The following is a 20086-nucleotide window of genomic DNA, read 5'->3' on the forward strand; positions in this document are numbered from 1 at the left end:
CGGCTTTAATGTAATGTCTGGTCCCTGCAATATGGATGAAAATCATTGAGAAAAATAGCACAGACACAGACAGTACACACACCACGTAGCTTTAGATGCACACTGCAGAGGACAATGGCAGTACACACACCACGTAGCTTTAGGTGCACACTGCAGAGGACATGGGCAGTACACACACCACATAGCTTTAGGTGCACACTGCAAAGGACACGGGCAGTACACACACCATGTAGCTTTAGGTGCACACTGCAGAGGACACAGGCAGTACACACCACGTAGCTTTAGATGCACACTGCAGAGGACACGGGCAGTACACACATCACATAGCTTTAGGTGCACACTGCAGAGGACACAGGCAGTACACACACCACGTAGCTTTAGGTGCACACTGCAGAGGACACAGGCAGTACACCACGTGAGAATACTGCAGCTAGCACAATCACCTGCCTGCCTGTCAGTAAATTCGGAAGAGCGGATCTAGCTAAACTATACAGTGTATAAATATATATACACCTGGGATGCATATATATCCTCTACACACTGTAACTTTAACTGACTAGCCAGCCTGCCTGCCTGCTCTATCTACCTCTATCTTCTCTCTCCTTACCACCGCAACACACTACACACGGCTGACCTGCAGGCGGCCTTTTATAGTGTGGGGCGTGTACTAAACCCCCTGAGCCATAATTGACCAAAGCCACCCTGGCTTTGGCCAATTATGGCTCTCCATTTTTTGCAAGCTGTGATTGGCCAAGCATGCGGGTCATAGTGCATGCTTGGCCAATCATCAGCCAGCAATGCACTGCGATGCCGCAGTGAATTATGGGCCGTGACACGCCACTCAAATTTGTCGCGAACGGCCCAAAACGTTCATAATTCGATGAACGATCGAACATGCGATGTTCGAGTCGAACATGAGTTCGACTCGAATATGAAGCCCATCCCTAATGTTAATTTGATTGTTTAGGGGTGCATTATTCCAACTGTATTTTAAGGATTTAAGGATCAAATATACACTGTATATCTTCATAAGTTTAAATTCTGTGATCCCAGGGAGAATTACATAGCTCCATAAAATCCTGGTACTTTGTTGCTTGAATAATTATCCAAATTTAGACATATTTCGGATTTCTTTCCAGCCGGAAGAAACTCGAAGGACTGTTTCCCTGAAGTGACAAGGAATATTGCGTGTTGATTTTATAGCGTAAATTACTGTACCTATTTTTCCAACAGACCAATATGGGCCCCTCTGAGTTATTATATTACCGTATTTATCTTCATATAGCGCGCCCTGGCGTATAGCGCGCACCCCCAACCTGGAAGGGAAATTTCAGGAAAAAAAGAAAATACTTACAGTTTGAATGCCCCTCGTTGGTGTCTTGCCTGGCGTCCATCGGCGGCCTTGCCAATCTACCAGCCCATCTTTTTTAGGGGCCGCTCCTGTGACCAATGCAAGGTCACAGAATGCTTAGAACCCCAGATAATTCTCCTGCAAGGAGCAACCCTGGGTGCTATGGCAGGAGATACACAACGCACCCCTGACATGCCCCTAAAAAGGGGGAATCAGGGTGGGTTTGTTAACTCTGCTCCCGTTTTTTAGCATCCTCCCAACCTCTCTAATGTAGCTGAACCACTGACAGCCGGTATAAGTGACCAGACGGCGGGATGCCTCACGCTTCATGTGCCTCAGTCTCCAGTAAGCCCCGCAGGCTATCCAACAGGAATAAATACAAAGAAGCGGTAACATGCGGTGAGATAAATGCCAAAAGCAAATTGTTGGAAATCCCACAGATCCTCAACCACGCTAATTTCATATGTAAGTTGACTGAATCTGGTGAAAGATATTTCACAACTGTAAAAATACATGAGGCCGGCGATCACCACATTTCAGGTTTAATTGACACGGGATCCCAAGCCACCATCATGTCGCAGGAACAATTTAATGAAGCAATAAAAACAATGCTAAGGAAACCAAGGCTTAGAAGCTTTGACTGCTCCCTAATCGGGGTGGGGGGAGAGCCTGGCTTAAACTTAAGTTAGGTAATAAGGAAATCAGACACCCTGTTATCATTGCTGATCTCCCACACCATCACATGATCATAGGAATGGATCTCCTCAAGAGGCTCAACACCATTGTTGACTGCGTAAATCAAGTGATGTGGTCACAGGTCAACTCCCCGATTAAATATGAAAGACTTCAAACTCCCCATTCCCAGCGACACTGCCACCTGGTGGAAGGAAAGCCGGGTTCCCTAGAAATTCACTTCAGGAATAGTCAGTTCCCTGACGTCACGGTCATCCAACCTGACAATCCTGGCCTTGAAGTAGGAATTGAGGAACATATTTTTAAAATTCCCCGAGATAAAATAAAAGAGATCTCCCTCCAGGATAACGTACTGACCATATCCTTCCACCGAGAAGACAAAACCAGGAAAGGGGGAAATCACGCCCAGTTCCTGACAGAAATAGAAAAGGTTAACAATGACCTCTTTATCCCTATCCGGATAGAGGGTCTTAATAGGGCAAAATATGCAAAAATTGATCTAAAACAAGAGCATAGCTTTGTAAGCCACGGCCTTGTTGATCACCTTTCTGAAAGAGAAATTATCCGTTTCTCCATTCCTAAGAGACATTGGATGACAAATACCATCGATGACACTGAGGACCATAACTCAGTGGCAAGATGCCTCTTAAACATCACCATAGGTCATAAAACAACTACCCACGTGTTCATAGTGCTGGATAATCCACAATCCCAAGTTTACCTCGGCAACGATCTACTTCATCAGTTTGCCACACAAATTGACCTGATAAACAAGTGTTTATGGAGTCGACTAAAGAGGGACCCTGAGAGATACCAGGATACAACCTCAGCCCTGAAGTTCCAGCAACAGATTCCTTACGCTGTTGAGATTCAGGTAGCTCATGAAATTATCATCCCTAGGGACATAAAAAAATTCTACTCCCCATCAATGTCAAAAAGGGACAAAAACTCAATTCTACACTCAAGGGCATATTCACCAAAGAATCCATTTACCCCTTTGACTCTAAAGATGGCACCTGTAGAGTTGAGGAAACATCTCTCGTCTTTGAACAACCAATTAAAGAACAAGAGTACCCCAAGGGACCTGATTGGGAGAAAAATAAACCTTGCAGACCCAATGACCTGACCACTAGACTTGAAGAGGCCTATGAGATAGGAAAACGGGAAAGCTTTCCTGGGATTCAAGGAGATAGTCGAAGAGATCATAGCCCTAGCCGATGCCTGCAAACTTATTTTCGAATTCCAGGAAATCTTTGCTCAGGATTCCTACGATTGTGGGAATACTGATCTCCACATCGTAAAACAGTATAGACTTCCACTAGCCTCCTATGAGTCTCTCTCTGAGATCATTTAAATCTATCATCTCTACCGGGTTTAGGCTTATCTTCATGGAGGGCAAATCTATCAATTCTAGATACTATATTAATAGCATCATCCAGTGCAGTGGCACAGTAGCCCTTATCCAGGAATCTTTGTTTCAAAACATTGCACTGAAAATAGAAGTCACTTTCATTAGTACAGTTTCTCCTAAGACTGAGAAACTGACCTCGTGGAACAGACTCCAGCCACTGGCTATGGTGGCAACTGTCGACCGGAATGTAACCATTCCGGTCTGTGGATTTGAAATATGTCTTAAATTCCAGATTTTCATTGACAGTTGAGATCTCCAAATCCAAAAAATGTATGGATGTGTTGCTGGCTTCATAAGTCAAAATAATGCCACGATCGTTGCTATTCAGGGTGGCCATGAAGGTCACGTGACTTGCTTTCATGGATTCTATTGCACGGAGGAGTGTCGGACAACCGAAGCTGTTACCGTGCCGTCAGTTTCGGGCGCTGTAGCGCCGACTGACACGGCTGCATTGATTATTTATGGACACCCTCCCTCAGAGGATTAGTGTGACGATCCATACGGGTAGGAGTCCTGACGTCACCCGCGGACGCCGTAGCGCTGCAGGGATTGACGCAGGTTAGCATTTATTATTTGGTACAATATGGAAGTTTCTACACATGAGACCCAAACTATATACTTATATTTTGATACGGTACTACATGTATGATACATACAGATATTGTGTTAATAATGCTAGACTATTAGCTAGATTCAGGTAGGGGCACGCAACGTTAGGCAGGCGTAGCGTATGACATTTATACTACGCCGCCGTAAGTTAGATGGCAAGTGCTGTATTCACAAAGCACTTGCCTCCTAAGTTGCGGCGTAGCGTAAATTGGCCGGTGTAAGCGCGCTTAATTCAAATGAGGATGTGGGGGGCGTGTTTTATGTATATTAACTGTGACCTGACGTGATTGACGTTTTTTTACGAACGGCGCATGCGCCGTCTGTGTACATATCCCAGTGTGCATTGCTCCAAAGTACGCCGCAAGGACGTTTTGGTTTTGACGTGAACGTAAATTCAGCCCTATTCACTGACGACTTACGCAAATGACGTCAAATTTTCAAATTTCGACGCTGGAACGACGGCCATACTTAACATTGACTATGCCTCCGAGGGGCAGCTTTATCTTTAAGCGGCGTATCTCTTACGGAAACGGCGTATCTTTACTGCGACGGGCGCACGTACGTTCGTGAATCGGCATATCTATGCATTTACATATTCTACGCCAAACTCAACGGAAGCGCCACCTAGCGGCCAGCCTAAATATTGCAACCTAAGATACAACGGCGCAAGCCGTCGTATCTTAGATAGGTTTAAGTGTATCTCAGTTTAAGAATACACTTAAACTTACGACGGCGCAGATTCAGAGTTACGTCGGCGTATCTACTGATATGCCGGTGTAAATCTTTATGAATCTAGCTATATATATGCCTTTGAGCAAATTAGGTACTGAGGGCCAAATTCTCAAAAAAGCTGCCTAACTTAACTTTCAGCAGTTAAGTTACACTGACTTAAAATCTCTACCTAAGTGCCGATCTTCAAAGCACTTACCTAGAAATTTCAGGCCGTGTAACTTAAGTGCCGCCGTCGTAAGGCGGTCCTCCTCTCCTGGGGGCGTTTAAAATTTAAATGAGGCGCGCTCCCGCGCCGGCCGTACTGCGCATGCGTGTGACGTCATTTTCCCGACGTGCAGCGCGCGAACGTAATTAACACCGGGCGGCTTTGAGAATTTCGACGGGACACTAAAGTTGCGACGGGTGAAAAAAAAAAGACGCGCCGGGAAAACAAATAATTATAAAAAAAAATTACAGCGTCGCTCAGCATGCATTCCTGAGAGGGAGAACTCCATGCCAATTTTCAAAGAAAAAAACGGCATGGGTCCCCCCCCCAGGAGCATACCAGGCCCTTAGGTCTGGTATGGGTTGTAAGGAGACCCCCCCACGCCGAAAAATCGACGTAGGGGGTCCCCCTACAATCCATACCAGACCCGTATCCAAAGCACGCTACCCGGCCGGTCAGGAAGGGAGTGGGGACGAGCGAGCGCCCCCCCCTCCTGAGCCGTGCCAGGCCGCATGCCCTCAACATGGGGGGGTTGGGTGCTCTGGGGCAGGGGGGCGCACTGAGGGCCCCCCCACCCCAGAGCACCCTGTCCCCATGTTGATGAGGACAGGACCTCTTCCCGACAACCCTTGCCGTTGGTTGTCGGGGTCTGCGGGCGGGGGCTTATCGGAATCTGGGAGTCCCCTTTAATAAGGGGGCCCCCAGATACCGGCCCCCCACCCTAAGTGAATGGATATGGGGTACATCGTACCCCTATCCATTCACCTGGAGGCAAAAAGTAAAAGTTAGTAAACACACAACACAAGGGTTTTTAAAATAATTTATTATTCTGCTCCGGAGGCCCCCCCTGTCTTCTTTATTAGCTCTATTACCAGGGGGGGCTTCTTCTTCCACTCTCCAGGGGGTCTTCTTCCACTCTCCGGGGGTCTTCTTCCACTCTCCGGGGGGGGTTTCTTCTTCCGCTCTCCGGGGGGGGCTTCTCCGCTCTCCGGGGGTCTTCTTCCATCTTCTCCCCTCTTCCGCTGTTGACTCGGCGAACCCCGGTTCTTCTGCAGATGTCCGGTGCCTTCTTCTTCAGCGCTGGCTGCCTGCTATCTTTGTGTGTTAGCTCAATTAGTAACAGGCAGCCGGCGCGGTCTTCTGTGACGTCAGGGTCTTCTCTTCTGTTCTTCTCCCCTCTTCCGATGTTGCCTCGTTGCCTCTTGTCGCTGTAATGATGGAAGCGCGTCTTGCATCCCATTTATATAGGCATCACCGTCCCATCATGCTCCGGTAGGTACCCACGTGGTGGGTGCACGTGGGTAGGCACCCACCACGTGGGTACCTGCCGGAGCATGATGGGACGGTGATGCCTATATAAATGGGATGCAAGGCGCGCTTCCATCATTACAGTGACAAGAGGCGACGAGGCAACATCGGAAGAGGGGAGAAGAAGAACCTGACGTCACAGAAGACCGCGCCGGCTGCCTGTTAGAAATTGAGCTAACACACAAAGATAGCAGGCAGCCAGCGCTGAAGAAGAAGGCACCGGACATCTGCAGAAGAACCGGGGTTCGCCGAGTCAACAGCGGAGAGCGGCGAAGAGAGATGAAGACCCCCGGAGAGCGGAGAAGCCCCCCCCCGGAGAGCGGAAGAAGAAACCCCCCCAGAGAGCGGAGAAGACCCCCGGAGAGCGGAGAAGACCCCCGGAGAGCGGAAGAAGACCCCCGGAGAGTGGAAGAAGAAGCCCCCCCTGGTAATAGAGCTAATAAAGAAGACAGGGGGGGGCATCCGGAGCAGAATAATAAATTATTTTAAAAACCCTTGTGTTGTGTGTTTACTAACTTTTACTTTTTGCCTCCAGGTGAATGGGTAGGGGTACGATGTACCCCATATCCATTCACTTAGGGTGGGGGGCCGTTATCTGGGGGCCCCCTTATTTGAGGGGACTCCCAGATTCCGATAAGCCCCCGCCCGCAGACCCCGACAACCAACGGCAAGGGTTGTCGGGAAGAGGTCCTGTCCTCATCAACATGGGGACAGGGTGCTCTGGGGTGGGGGGGCCCGCAGTGCGCCCCCCTGCCCCAGAGCACCCAACCCCCCCATGTTGAGGTCATGCGGCCTGGCACGGCTCAGGAGGGGAGGGGGCGCTCGCTCGTCCCCACTCCCTTCCTGACCGGCCGGGTAGCGTGCTTTGGATACGGGTCTGGTATGGATTGTAGGGGGACCTTACAACCCATACCAGACCTAAGGGCCTGGTATGCTCCTGGGGGGGGAACCCATGCCGGTTTTGAATTTAAAAATTGCCGTGGAGTTCTCCTTCGGGAATGCATACCAAATGCCGTCGCTGGAATGGGCCTTTACAAGGTGTGACTAACTTTCCACATTGTAAAACCAGCCCTAGTTTTGCGCAGGCAAATTCGGAACTTACGCAGAAATCACAGTGATGAAATGCTTTGAGAATCTGCTTAAGTCCTCATTTGCATACTCAAAGCTGCATTTCAATGAGAAATGCCCCCAGTGGCGGATGCGGTACTGCATCCTAAGATCTGACCGTGTAAGTGTCTTACACATGTCAGATTTTCTGCCTAACTTTGGAAAAAGCCTTTTGAGAATCGTTTCCAAAGTTAGGCACAGACTGAACAGCAGTTAAGTCTGCGTATCTCTTTTGAGAATCAGGCCCTGAGTTTTTTGCAATATGAATGATCTGTATTCATGTTCTTTACAGTATATGAATGATATTTCTGAGCCAAAATGCGTCAGTATTTGCTTCATAGCACCCCATACTGCTTTTATTTTCTTTATTGTTGTGATCACTTTTAATTGTTGTCATTTTTATATGACTTCTGTTTTAATCTAATAAACCTTCAGTGTTTTTTTTTTTTACCTGCACCATTTGGAGCACTTTTTGTTCATTTTATTTTTTGGAGTTTACATGAACTGGTCCACATCCAGCCTGTAGCAGTACGTCTATTGATCTGCCGCTTCAGCCCTCGAGATCCATCTTACAGGCACCGCTTACCTGGGAGACTTCACCATACCGTCTTGGGTCCTTGAGGACCATAAGCTCATCAGACCCACTGTTTTTTCAAACAGATGAGTCCATAACACAGGGTAAGAGTATTTTATCTTCTCTTTCTGTGAAGCAACTGCGATTCCTTTTGGCCATCGTCATTGAACATCCGGTGTTTCTAATTGGAAGGAGTCTTTACACATTACATGTATAATACACATACATTGACTTTCCCATCACTGTATTTTTTGATTATTTCACTTAGTCAATTGTTTCATATGTAATTTTATTTTGTCATTTTGATTGATTTAGCGCTGCACTATTTGTTTTCTATTCTTGATTCACTTTGTTTGTTGGCGTGCTGGCAGCTTTTTCAGTTCATTTGTCACCCTTACACGTGGGATTAGCGCAGTTTTTTTCTTTTTTTTACATTTCTATATGCTATATATGCTCCAGACTGCAGTTTTTGCCATGAAATTTTGAACAGGGTCAGTTTGTTGTTTTGCAGGCTAGCTGGTAAGTGTGCTGGGAAATGTTTTCCTGGTTTTAAAATAGTACTGTATATAGTACCTCAGCATAGGTGTGCGCAGCCTATTGCATTAGGGTGTGCACCCCAACGCCCAAACACACACTACCGATCACTCACGGTGTTCATTCAGAAAGGGAAGGGGCTAGTAAATTACATGTTTACTGGCCCCTTCCCCACTCCTAAAACATCCCAGCAGCAACAGACGATGGTAGAGGAGGGAAGCTGGCAATGTTGCGGTGGGGAAAGATGGGAGCCAGGGTAGTAGAGGGAATCTGTGCTGCACAGGGTGATTAGGGTGTGCCTGGGCACACCTGGCACACCCTGTGCGCACGCCTATGTACCTCAGCATATACCAATGTAAGATAGAGAATATAATATATTGAAATGTGAGCATATGTGTAAATGACATGTTGGTGTAGGGGCTCATTTTATTCCCAGCAATGAGAACAATTTAGATAATTTATATATCCAGTGGTTTAACCAGTTGCCGACCAGCCGCCGCAGTTTTACGGTAGCAGGTCGGCTCGGCTGCGCAAAATCACATAATATTACGTGATTTTGCATTTCAGCCACTAGGGGCGCGATCACTGCCAGGCACCCGCGATCGCTCGTTACAGAGCGAGAACTGGGAGCTGTGTGTGTAAACACACAGCTCCCGGTCCTGTCAGTGAAATTTTTACAGTAATCAATGCATTTTCATAGCACTGATTGCTATAAAAATGTCAATGGTACCAAAAATGTGTCAAAAGTGTCCACCATAAGGTCGCAGTACCGATAAAAATCGCAGATCGTCGCCATTACTAGTAAAAAAAAAAATATATTAATAAAAATGCCATAAAACTATAGCCTATTTTGTAGACGCTATAACTTTTGCGCAAACGCTTTTTGCGATTTTTGTTTACGAAAAATATTTAGAAGAATAGTTTTATAAAAAAATAAAAACCTGCAAGACAAAGTCATAATGAGCTAGTATGACTAGCATACTAGCTCATTATGATTTTTTTTTTAACTATCTTAATTTGGTGCAGGAGTCGCTGTCAGAACCAAAAGTTTTGCAGATGCTTTATGAATTTGTTGCAATACATTACTAAAAGAATTTTTATAGCGCCAACAGTTTGCACAACGCTTTACAACATGAGGGCAGACAGTACAGTTACAATAAAATTCAATACAGGAGGTATCAGAGGGCCCTGCTCGTTAGAGCTTACAATCCAGAATGAAGGGTCAAGTGAAACAAAAGGTAATAACTGTGGGGGATGAGCTGATGGAGAAAATGAAAATACAGTTGTTAGGTGTGGGTAGGATAGGCTTCTCTGAAGAGGAGGCTTTTTAGTGATCGTCTGAATGCTAATAGAGTAGGAGATAATCAGACAGATTGGGGTAAGGAGATCCATATGATTCGGGAGGCTCTGGGAAATTCCTGGAGGCAAGCATGGGACGAAGAGAATGATTAGGTTGGTATTTTAGGACTAGACTAGTGATGTAGATGGGGCCTAAGCTGTGGATGGCTTTGTAAGTTGTTGTTAGTATTTTGAATTTAATTAGTTGGGTGATTGGAATCCAGTGGAGGGGATGACAAAGAGGAGTAGCAGACACAGAGCGATTGGTAAGGTGAATGAGTCTGGCAGCAGCATTCATGATGGATTGAAGGGGGGATAGACTATGTAGAGGTAAGCCAATAGGAAGGGAGTTTCAGTAGTTGAGGCAACAGATGACCAGGGAATTAATTAAGAGTTTTGTTGTGTCATTGGTTACAAAGGGGCATATTTTGGAGATGCTGCGGAGGTTGAGGCGGCAAGATTTGGACAGTGATTTGACATGGGGCCTTAAGGAGAGTTCAGAGTCCAGGACTACACCTAGGACCTTGGAATGCGGGGATGGGCTCATAGTTGTGGCATCGATTTTGAAAGAGAGATCAGGGCAAGGGGCACATCGGGGAGGAAAAATTATACGCTCAGTTTTGGATAGATTGAGTATAAGGACGTGGTGTGACATTCAGACTGATATATCTGTTCGTAAATTACGTGAAGAGACGGAGGGAGTGAGCTGAGGGGCAGAGAATTAGATTTGTGTGTCGTCAGCGTAGACATGGTATTGGAAGCCATGGGGATTAATGCCAGTAAAGGTGTGCAGCAATTCCCCCCAAACTGTCCCTATTTTATCTTGAACTTGACTCAGGTGTTGCACCACAATGTTGAAGTGGATCAGTGGTGGCTGGTGCTAAACTTTTTTGGGGGGCAGCAAACAAACTCACCCCTCCAGGGTCACGATGCCACGGCTTCCCTAGCTTCTCCTCCTGGCTAGCTAGGACTTCTTTAGATCCGACTCCTGTCCTGATTGGCTGGGAGGAGAAGACGGAAACTGATAGCGAATATTGATTCACTAGTGTCACAAGTGGGGTGGGTTCCCAACCTTTTTTCTTTTTTTTCATTCAAATTTAAGTTTATTTTCAATAAAATAAATACATACATTTGTATTAAATTAGCAAGAAATAAGTCAATAGCACGCAGAAATATAATAATTTAAATACATTTCAATTCATAATAATCATTCCTGTTTTATTAACTGCCACTTATATCTATCCATCCTATATGCTCTACACCATGTGGTGAAAGTAAGGCAGTTCACATAAGCTAAATTAAAAGACTATTTCAAAGTAATACTTTAAACTTGAAAGAGAAACAGAATATTTTCATATATCAAGGAATTCCTAGGTCTAGCGTTATCACACAATAAGTTATATAAGGGATAAAACTAATTGAGTGTACCAGATTAAATTACTTAGAATAATTAAAGGATAAGATATCCGGAGTGCATCAACCTCTCCGACACCCCTAACGGGAACTTTCTGTGTCCAAGAGGTTGAGCAAAACCTCCAATCCTCCCTCCCTCCCTCCAATAACTATTACTGGAACTCTCCGATAACCGAAAACAATTTTTTCGGAATCCCCATCAAATCTAATTATTTCAAAGGTTTGGTAGAATCCTTCAATTACTTAAACATAAACTTATCTTTTCAAAATAAAACAAACTGAGGACCAAAAATCTTAAGGATTCTATCCCCAGAGATAAAATAATGAGATAAAACCTAAGATGAATCAGAAGAAAAAAAGAAAGAGTGACAAAAGACAAGAGAGGTCCCAACCTTTTTTCAAGCCAATTAAATAAAACTCATAGAAAGCTATAAGTCCGGAGCCCCACATGCAAACCACATGCCATCTAGGGGGGCGCCGCATGCACACATTATGGAACGGCCACCACTGAAGTGGAGCAAATTAGGACTATCTGAATTTGGCACATAAGTCGCTATCAGAACCAGAACTGTTACAGATTTTTGTTTTTATTAGGTGCAACACATTAACAAGAGCAATCTATGCCAGAAAAGTAGCACAGCAGCTTCATTGAATTTCCCCTAATGTGTTGTGTCCAGTTTATGCATTTCAAATTTAGTAATATTTTTGGAAGGCCATTACCTCATATTACCTCAGTATAGATCAGATAAAACAATTACTAAACAAATAGTATTCTAAAAGGGGAAATAATGTTCACATGATTTCTGTTGTAAAATGCATGTCTAGTATGCAATATGGAGCTGTTTACTGGATGTATATATACTGTAAAAGTCACAAACAAACAATTAACAGTCAGGTACAAAAGTAGGAATACTAAATATAAAGAAAATTGTATTTTAGACATATATTCTTACCTTTGAGGCTAAAAAGCCATCCCTATAATCCAGCAATTGCTTTAGATTGTCAAGATCGGAGGAGCTCATGTTGGTGTGATATTCAGTGGCTTGGTCTGTCATCATAAGCTGCTTTCTATCTGCATATATAATATACTATAAAAAAAACTAAGTCTGGCTTAGACAGTTGATTCCACATCTGATCTAATTTTGGGGGCAGCCTATTCCTGGAGTTATTGGAGCTGTTAATAGGTGGAGACTGTAGATGTGTATTTGTGAGCTGAATTGACCTGTAATTTAAGATCCCATGTCTCTGATAAAGAGCTTGAGTGCTTGGAAATGTGGACACACTTGAAGGATCACGTGAATTGCAGTGTTTCATCCACAGCACATTTTTTGATTATTTCTCATGGACTTTGCGCATGAACTTTTGTTTTTTTATTTAAATGACATTCACTTATTTAACCACTTCAATACAGGGCATTTCACCCCCTTCCTGCCCAGGCCAATTTTCAGCTTTCAGCGCTGTAACATTTTAAATGACAATTGTGCGGTCATGCAATACTGTACCTATATGAAATTTTGATCATTTTTTTCCCTACAAATAGAGCTTTCTTTTGGTGGTATTTGATCACATCTGCGGTTTTTATTTTTTGCGGTATAAACAAAAAAGAGGACGTCATATGACAGATGCCTGGGATGGCAGAGGCATCTTGCGCCAGTCATATTACTATTCGCGGGATGGGAAGTGGAACACTTGTACACATAATTCATTGTTTGGGATAATAAATTATATGCTGAGGTTCTGTTACATATTTGTTTACACTGATGCACTTTATATATGTTTTGTTAATTATAATATCATTTTCTATGTGCACTTTGTATTTAGGACATACATTATTTAAGATATATATTTTTACCTTTGAGACTAAAAAGCCATCTATAAGTAGTTGTTAGTATTTTAAATTTAATTTGTTGGGTGAGCGGAAGCCAGTGGAGGACTTGACAGAGAGGGGTAGCAGACACAGAGCGATTGGTGAGGTGGATAGGTGGATAAGTCTGGTAGCAGCATTTATGATGGATTGAAGGGGGGATAGACTATGTGGAGGTAAGCTAATGAGAAGGGAGCTGCAGTAGTCAAGGTAAGAGGTGACCAGGCAGTGAATTAAGAGCTTTGTTGTGTCATTGGTTAGAAAGGGGCGTATTTTGGAAATGTTGCGGAGGTTGAGGCCGCAGGATTTAGACAGTGATTGGATGTGGGGCTTAAAGGAGAGTTCAGAGTCCAGGATTACACCTAGGACCTTGGCGTGCGTGAGTGGGCCTTTTAGTTGTGCCATCTACTTTGACAGAGAGATCAGGGGAAAAGGCACATGGGAAACAAAAATTCTAAGTTCTGTTCTGGATAAATAAATTTTGAGGAAGTGTTGTGACATCCAGACTGATATATCTGATAGTAAATTAGTGACAGGTGAGGAGACTGAAGGAGTGAGCTGAGGGGTAGAGAAATAGATTTGGGTGACGTCAGCATAGAGGTGGTATTGGAAGCCATGGGAGGCTATCAGATGACCCAAGGAGGAGGTGTAGATTCAAAATAGAAGTCCAAGAACAGAACCTTGGGGGACCCAAACAGAGAAAGGAAGAGGAGAAGAGGAAGTAGAATTGTAAGTAAGGCTAAAGGTGCGGTTGGTTAAGAAGATAGAGAACCAGAGATTAGTACAGTCACGGAGACCAAAGGTGTGGAGTTTTTTTTTAAGGGGGGGGTGGTCAACCGTATCAAAAGCAGCAGAGAGGTCCAGGAGTAGGAGTACAGAATAGTGTCCATTGATTTTGGAAGTAAGTAGATCGTTTGTTAGTTTTAGGAGAGAAGTTTATATGGAGTGTTGAGCACGAAATCCAGACTGAATTAAGAAAGCTATTATCAGCAAGGTGGTTGCTCATTTGGTTGTAGAACAGCCGTTCAAAGAGTTTGGATAAAAAGAGGAGCAAGGAGATGGGGCATAGGTTGTTAAGATTTGATGGGTCCAGTGAGGGCTTTTTAAGTATGGGGCTGACAAGTACATGTTTTAGAGAGTTAGGGAAGATTCCAGAAGAGAGGGAGAGAGTTTGAAGATGTGGGTTAGTGAGTGTAGAATAGAGCCAGAGGGTGACCATAGCATTTGCGAGGGAACAGGATGCAGAGGGCAGGTGGTAAATTAACATTAGCAAGTAGTTTAGCAACCTTGTCCATAGTGGTGGTGTTGAAAGAGGGAAGTAATGATTGTACCTGTGGGCATGAAGTGTAAAGCATGTAGGGTATCTGAACAGTAGAGATCTCTTTGCAAATTGTATCAATCTTCTGTTTGAAGTGAATGGCGATCTCCTGGGCAATAAGTGAGTTGGTGGGTGGAGGCAGTGGACGACGAAGTAGAGAGTTGAAGGTAGAGAAGAGTTGACGGGGACGGGATCATAAGGTGTTAATGAGAGAGATAAAATAGGTCTGCTTGGCAGTAATGAGGCAGGAATTGTATTTTTGGAGTGCATATTTATACTGGTCGAAATCTTTTTGAGACTTCGTCTTACGCCACAGGTGCTCAAGAGCACGGCTGTAGTTTTTCAGACTTCTAGTGTCATCTGTCTGCCAAGGTTGAAGGGGATGGGGCCTGATTCTGTGTGTAGTGAGGGGGGCCAGTGTGTCCAGTGAGGCTAGAAGTGAAGTGGCTAAGTTGGGGCAGGACAGGGGTGTGATTTTGTCACGACGGTGTAGGTTTCTACGGGTAACTGTTAGGCGGTTGGAGGGAGAGGAGGTGGAGGAGAGGGAGAGAGTGAAACTAATAAGGTAGTGATCAGAGAGAGGATAAGCATAGTTGGAGAGAGTGCATAGGTTTGAGAAAACAAGATCAAGGGTATTCAGGCCTTCAGAGTGGGTAGATGCATGTATCCATTGCTTCAGGTCAAAGGAGAAGGTTAAACTGAGAAGTTTGGAAGTAGCAAGAGTGTTAGTATTAGTAGGGATGTTGAAGTCCCAGAGAATGATAGTGGGGATTTCAGAAGAGGGAAAGTAGGGTAGCCAGGCAGAGAAGTCATCAAGAAAGGTTGATACTGGTCAAGGGGGCTGGTACATCACAGCTATCCTTAGAGAAACTGGGGTGAAAAGACAAATGCAATGTGCCTCAAATGAGGAGAGGGACAGAGAGGCAGGTGGGTGAAGTACCTGAAACGTGCTATGTGGGGCTTAAAGGATTCCAACACCCCCTCTTTCGCATCCACTGGGTCTGGGGGAGTGAGTCCAAAGAAAACCACCGTAAGATATGGCAGCAGAAGATGTAGTGTTGGATTCATGAAGCCAGGTTTCGGTAATGGCAAATAGATTAAATGAGTTAGGCTGCGTACACATGATCGGTTAAACCGATGAGAACGGTCTGATGGACCGTTTTCATCGGTCCAAACCGATCATGTGTGGGCGCCATCGGTTATTTATCCATCGGTTAAAAAAAAGCCAACTTGTTTTAAATTTAACCGATGGATTCCTAACCGATAGTTAAAAAACGATCGTTAGTAGGCACAACCATCGGTTAAAAATCCACGCATGCTCAGAATCAAGTCGACGCATGCTTGGAAGCATTGAACTTCGTTTTTTCAGCACGTTGTTGTGTTTTACGTCACAGCGTTCTGACACGATCGTTTTTTTAACCGATGGTGTGTAGGCACGACTCACCATCAGTCAGCTTCATCGGTTAACCGTTTGTGGAATGGTGACAAACTTTTACCCTTTAAAATCTCCATAGGCGACATTTAAAAAATTCTACAGGTTGCATGTTTTGAGTTCTAGAGGAGGTCTAGGACTAGAATTATTTTTCTCGCTGTAGCGATCACGGGGATACCTCCCATGTGTGGTTTGAACACCATTTTCATATGCGGGCACTACTCACGTATGCGTATGCCTTCGCTTTTGCACGCAAGCTCGGCGGGATGGGGCGCGTTAAAATTGTATTTATTTTTTTCTTATTTATTTTACCTTTTATTTTTTCACTGTTCATTAAAAAAAAAGTGTGTCACTTTCATCCCTTGTAATAGAAAAATGCATGTCAGGACCTCTTAAATATGAGATCTGCGGTCCAGAAGATCTCAGATCTCATATTTACACTAAAATGCAATAAAATAAAAAAAAGATTTTGTCACTTGAAAAAAATAAAAATAAAATGTTCCTTTAAGAGCTATGGGCGGAAGTGAACTTTTGACATCGCTTCCACCCTGCAATGACTTGGAGACGGGTGGGGGCCATCTTCCCCTCACTCCTCTCCATGTCACTGAAGGGACAGGTCCGGATCGCCTTCCCCAGGTACAGACAGCCACGGTACGCGGCGAAGTGCACCGGAGCATGACGTGAGGGGGGGCCCTCTCCCGCCACCGATAAAAGTGATCTTGCGGCAAAGAGACCACTTTTATCTGAAAGAGAACTGCCAACTCTTGAAGAGGATATTATATTAGGGGTTATGGTAGCTAGCTGCTACCATAGCAACAGTATTCCTCTTAAAAGACAGGACGTATATAGTCATCCTGCGGGAAGGAAGCGGTTAAAGTAGTTCTGTAGAGAATTTCGTATGAGGGGAGAATTTCTGGCGTCTGTGAGTAGAGAAAAATCAAGTTTCCAAGTTTTTGTAAAGGGGATCTGGTCAGGAAATTGGAGGGTTAGCGTTATAGGGTGGTGGTCCGATACTACCATGGGTTCAATCATTGCTTTAAGTAGGAGGGGAAGGTCTTTTTGCATCAGAAAGAGGTAGTCTATCCTAGAATGTTGGTTATGGGGTGGGGAGAATGCGACGTCAAAGTCACCCCCCAATATTAATATGTCAGACTGGAAACTAATTTGTGTTTGTGCAATGTCTCGAAAGAAGCTAACCTGTGCTTTGTTAGGACTGTAGATATTTGCAAGGGTGATGGGTCTCCCCTATATTATACTCTTGATAAATAAGAACCAGCCTTCTGTATCTATCAGGGAATCCTCTATATGTAAGGGCAGCCGTCTGGAGATCAAAATAGATACTCCTTTAGTTTAGCTTGTTGGTTAGTTGCATGTATGTAAGTTGCATAGGCGTGTGCACAGGGTGTGCCTGGGCACACCCTAATCACCCTGTGCTGTGCAGATTTAGATTTTTTTAATTCAGAATTTTCAAAATTCAGAATTTTCAAAATTCAGAATTTTCAAAATTCAGAATTTTCAAATTTCTGAAATTCAAATTTTCGAATTTACGAATTTTCGAATTTCCGAAATTTCAAATTTCCGAATTTTTAAATTCCCGAAATTTAAAATTTCCGAAATTTTGAATTTCCGAAATTTCACATTTTCACATTTCGGAATTTCGAAATTTCGAATTTAAAAATTCGATAATTTGGAAATTCGGAAATCCAAAAATTCGGAAATTCGGAATAAACAAATTTGTCAAAATTTGTTAAAAAATGAATTCGGAACTAAATGAATTGCACATACTACTATGTATGAATTGCACATACGTCTACTATACAGATTCAGGGTAGTGGACCCTGAGAAAGGGGGATCAAGTTCCTTAGGGTCCAGAGTGACACATCCCACTGTGATAGGTGAAGGTTCGCTTTTAGGAGGATCCTCCTGTGGCGAGAATGGTGACTGTCTCCTTGTAGCCTGTTAGTGCCTTTAACAGGGGGCCATCTTATTTTATGTAGTCTGTTATTTTAAGCCCTGTACACACGATCGGTTTGTCTGATGAAAACAGATCGATGGACTGTTTTCATCGGACAAACCAATCGTGTGTGGGTCACATCGGTTTGTTTTCCAGAGGTTTTTTTTTACTTTCAAAAGGTTTTTATTTTCATACAATAAAATTAGGAGAAACTTTTATACGGAACAAAAAAGAAAAGCACATACTAAGTACAATATTGGAAAATGAATTACAAGTCATAAGATTACCAAACAGAAACACGAGGTGGAAATTTATGTGAAAATTCAAAAACACACAAATTTAATCTCCTAAGAGTTAAATCAGACTTGTATATTGCCCGCCTCCCGCCTAAGCAGTTGCTACAGTTAAGGGGGTCATAGAGTTAGAGGTATAATCCCCCACCTGGGTAAAGGCAGGAGCGAAGGGGCATTTGCCTCCCCGGCACCCCTAATGGGAGCTTACTGTGCCAGGGGATGGGACACCCATTTCCCTCAATCCCCCCCAGAGAGGGCCTCCATTCAAAGCTATCAGGCTCCAGGGATGAGCCCCAGTAATATACCAGTGGATTTAAGTCTGGATCCCAAGTGGGAGAAAGGATCTCCAGCCGAAAAAGAAGAATAGGTATAGAAGAGAGAGGAAAGATAGGGGAAGGGAGTAACGTTCATATTACATGGCTTTGATCTTGGCTTTGGTTGGGATGAATTCCTGGGATAATGGAGATTCCCATGAATAGAGCTCAAGGTTCCCAGATAAGTTCAAACTTGTGTACTGAGTCTGTGAGGATTCTGACAGTTTTTCGTGGGCCATAATCCAAAAAACGTTACTTTTGTCTGCCCTTGTCGAGACTGAGGGTTGCTTCCATGCCTTAGTCAGTGTTATTTTGGCTCCTAACAGTATAAAGCAGATTAATTTATGGCTACGTTTGGAAATCATTGGGATATGTGCATTCAGTAGTGCGACCTTAGGAGACCTAGGAATCTCGCAACCAGTAACCCCTTTAATGAGGTTAAAGATCCGTCTCCAGAAAGACCTGATTCTAGGCATTCCCACCACACGTAGGCTATCATGCCCAATAATTGGCATCCCCTAAAGCATGAAGGGTCGACTGATGGGTAAATCTTGTCTAGTCTGGTGGGTGTCATGTACCAATGGACATTACCTTTATGTTCGCTTCCACTAGGGAAATGTTGATAATGCCCTTAAATGAAGTGGGTAGAACAGACTGCCAAGTCCCTAGGCTCCATTGGAATTGGAGGTCTTCCTCCCAGGCTAACATATATGGCAATTTTCCTGAAGGCTGCAAAAGAGACGCATTGATGACTGAGATGCCCCGCCTCTGCTTCATGGCTTGACCACGCCAAAGCTTGCACCTCTGGAATTCAAAGTGGAACAAATTATTTTTGTTTCCATTGACTTGTATGTGGAAACTCGCCTTGATATGCGAGTGCTTTTGATTACAACCATTCTCCTGGAACGGATTATGCTAGTAATCAAAGGTTCCATTGTATATTATATTTCTTCTGCACGTGCACACCTATGCATGCTCTAAAATAATATAAAATTTGGGCGAGACTTCTATATATTACCTACACATAAAAAAATAATTTAAAAAATGTGTCCGTTTTGGAGAATTTGTTTTGGTTGTATTCTACAGAATAAAAGTATTGAAGTCTCAGCACTCCTTAGATGTAGTTGCTACAGAAATGTGTGTGCACAAACTTTCCTGATAAAGGGCCTGCAGTTAGTTTACAGAAGGCATTTTAAGAGCATGGAGAACATCTGCATGGAGTTTGCATGTTTTTCCCTGTGATTGCATAAATTTCCTCTGGTTACTTTAGTTCCTCCCACACTCCAAAGACATGCTGATAGGCTAATTGTCTCCTGTCTAAAATGACACTAGTATATGTGTTGGTCTAAAAATACTACAGCCTCATATGGTAGACCCTGGTAACACTCCATCAAGTGGCTAGGGCAGCTCTGGTATACTGTCAATTTTTAGGCATGGAGCCAAAGGAAGAGTACGATTCCAAGGATGGAGGTGCCCCAAACATCGTAATGCTGTCATAGTAGTAGGGGTGGGGGAGTGTTTAACTGTGGAGTAATATAATATATTACAAGTTGCCATGCCTCGAGGGTGTGCCCCCTTCTTCAGAGTGCAGCATGCTCATTTGCAATATATATAGGATTGACACACACAGTTTAGA

At 43.9% G+C, this 20086-nt stretch overlaps 1 protein-coding gene across 3 annotated transcripts in view; it reads right to left on the reverse strand.

Moving 5' to 3' along the window:
• Positions 1-12384, reverse strand: part of ASMT (acetylserotonin O-methyltransferase) — a 165761-nt gene extending 153377 nt beyond the window's left edge. The window contains exon 1 of one of the 3 annotated variants that reach the window (XM_040338185.1): positions 12229-12384. In XM_040338185.1, coding sequence (XP_040194119.1) covers positions 12229-12333 — 105 coding nt within the window. In that variant the 5' untranslated portion in view covers positions 12334-12384. The remainder of the gene's footprint in view (positions 1-12228) is intronic. The other 2 variants (XM_040338186.1, XM_040338183.1) reach the window with 2 other exon arrangements.
• Positions 12385-20086: the final 7702 nt, after the last annotated feature.

This window comes from Rana temporaria, chromosome 2, assembly GCF_905171775.1.
Source record: "Rana temporaria chromosome 2, aRanTem1.1, whole genome shotgun sequence".
NCBI lineage: Eukaryota > Metazoa > Chordata > Amphibia > Anura > Ranidae > Rana > Rana temporaria.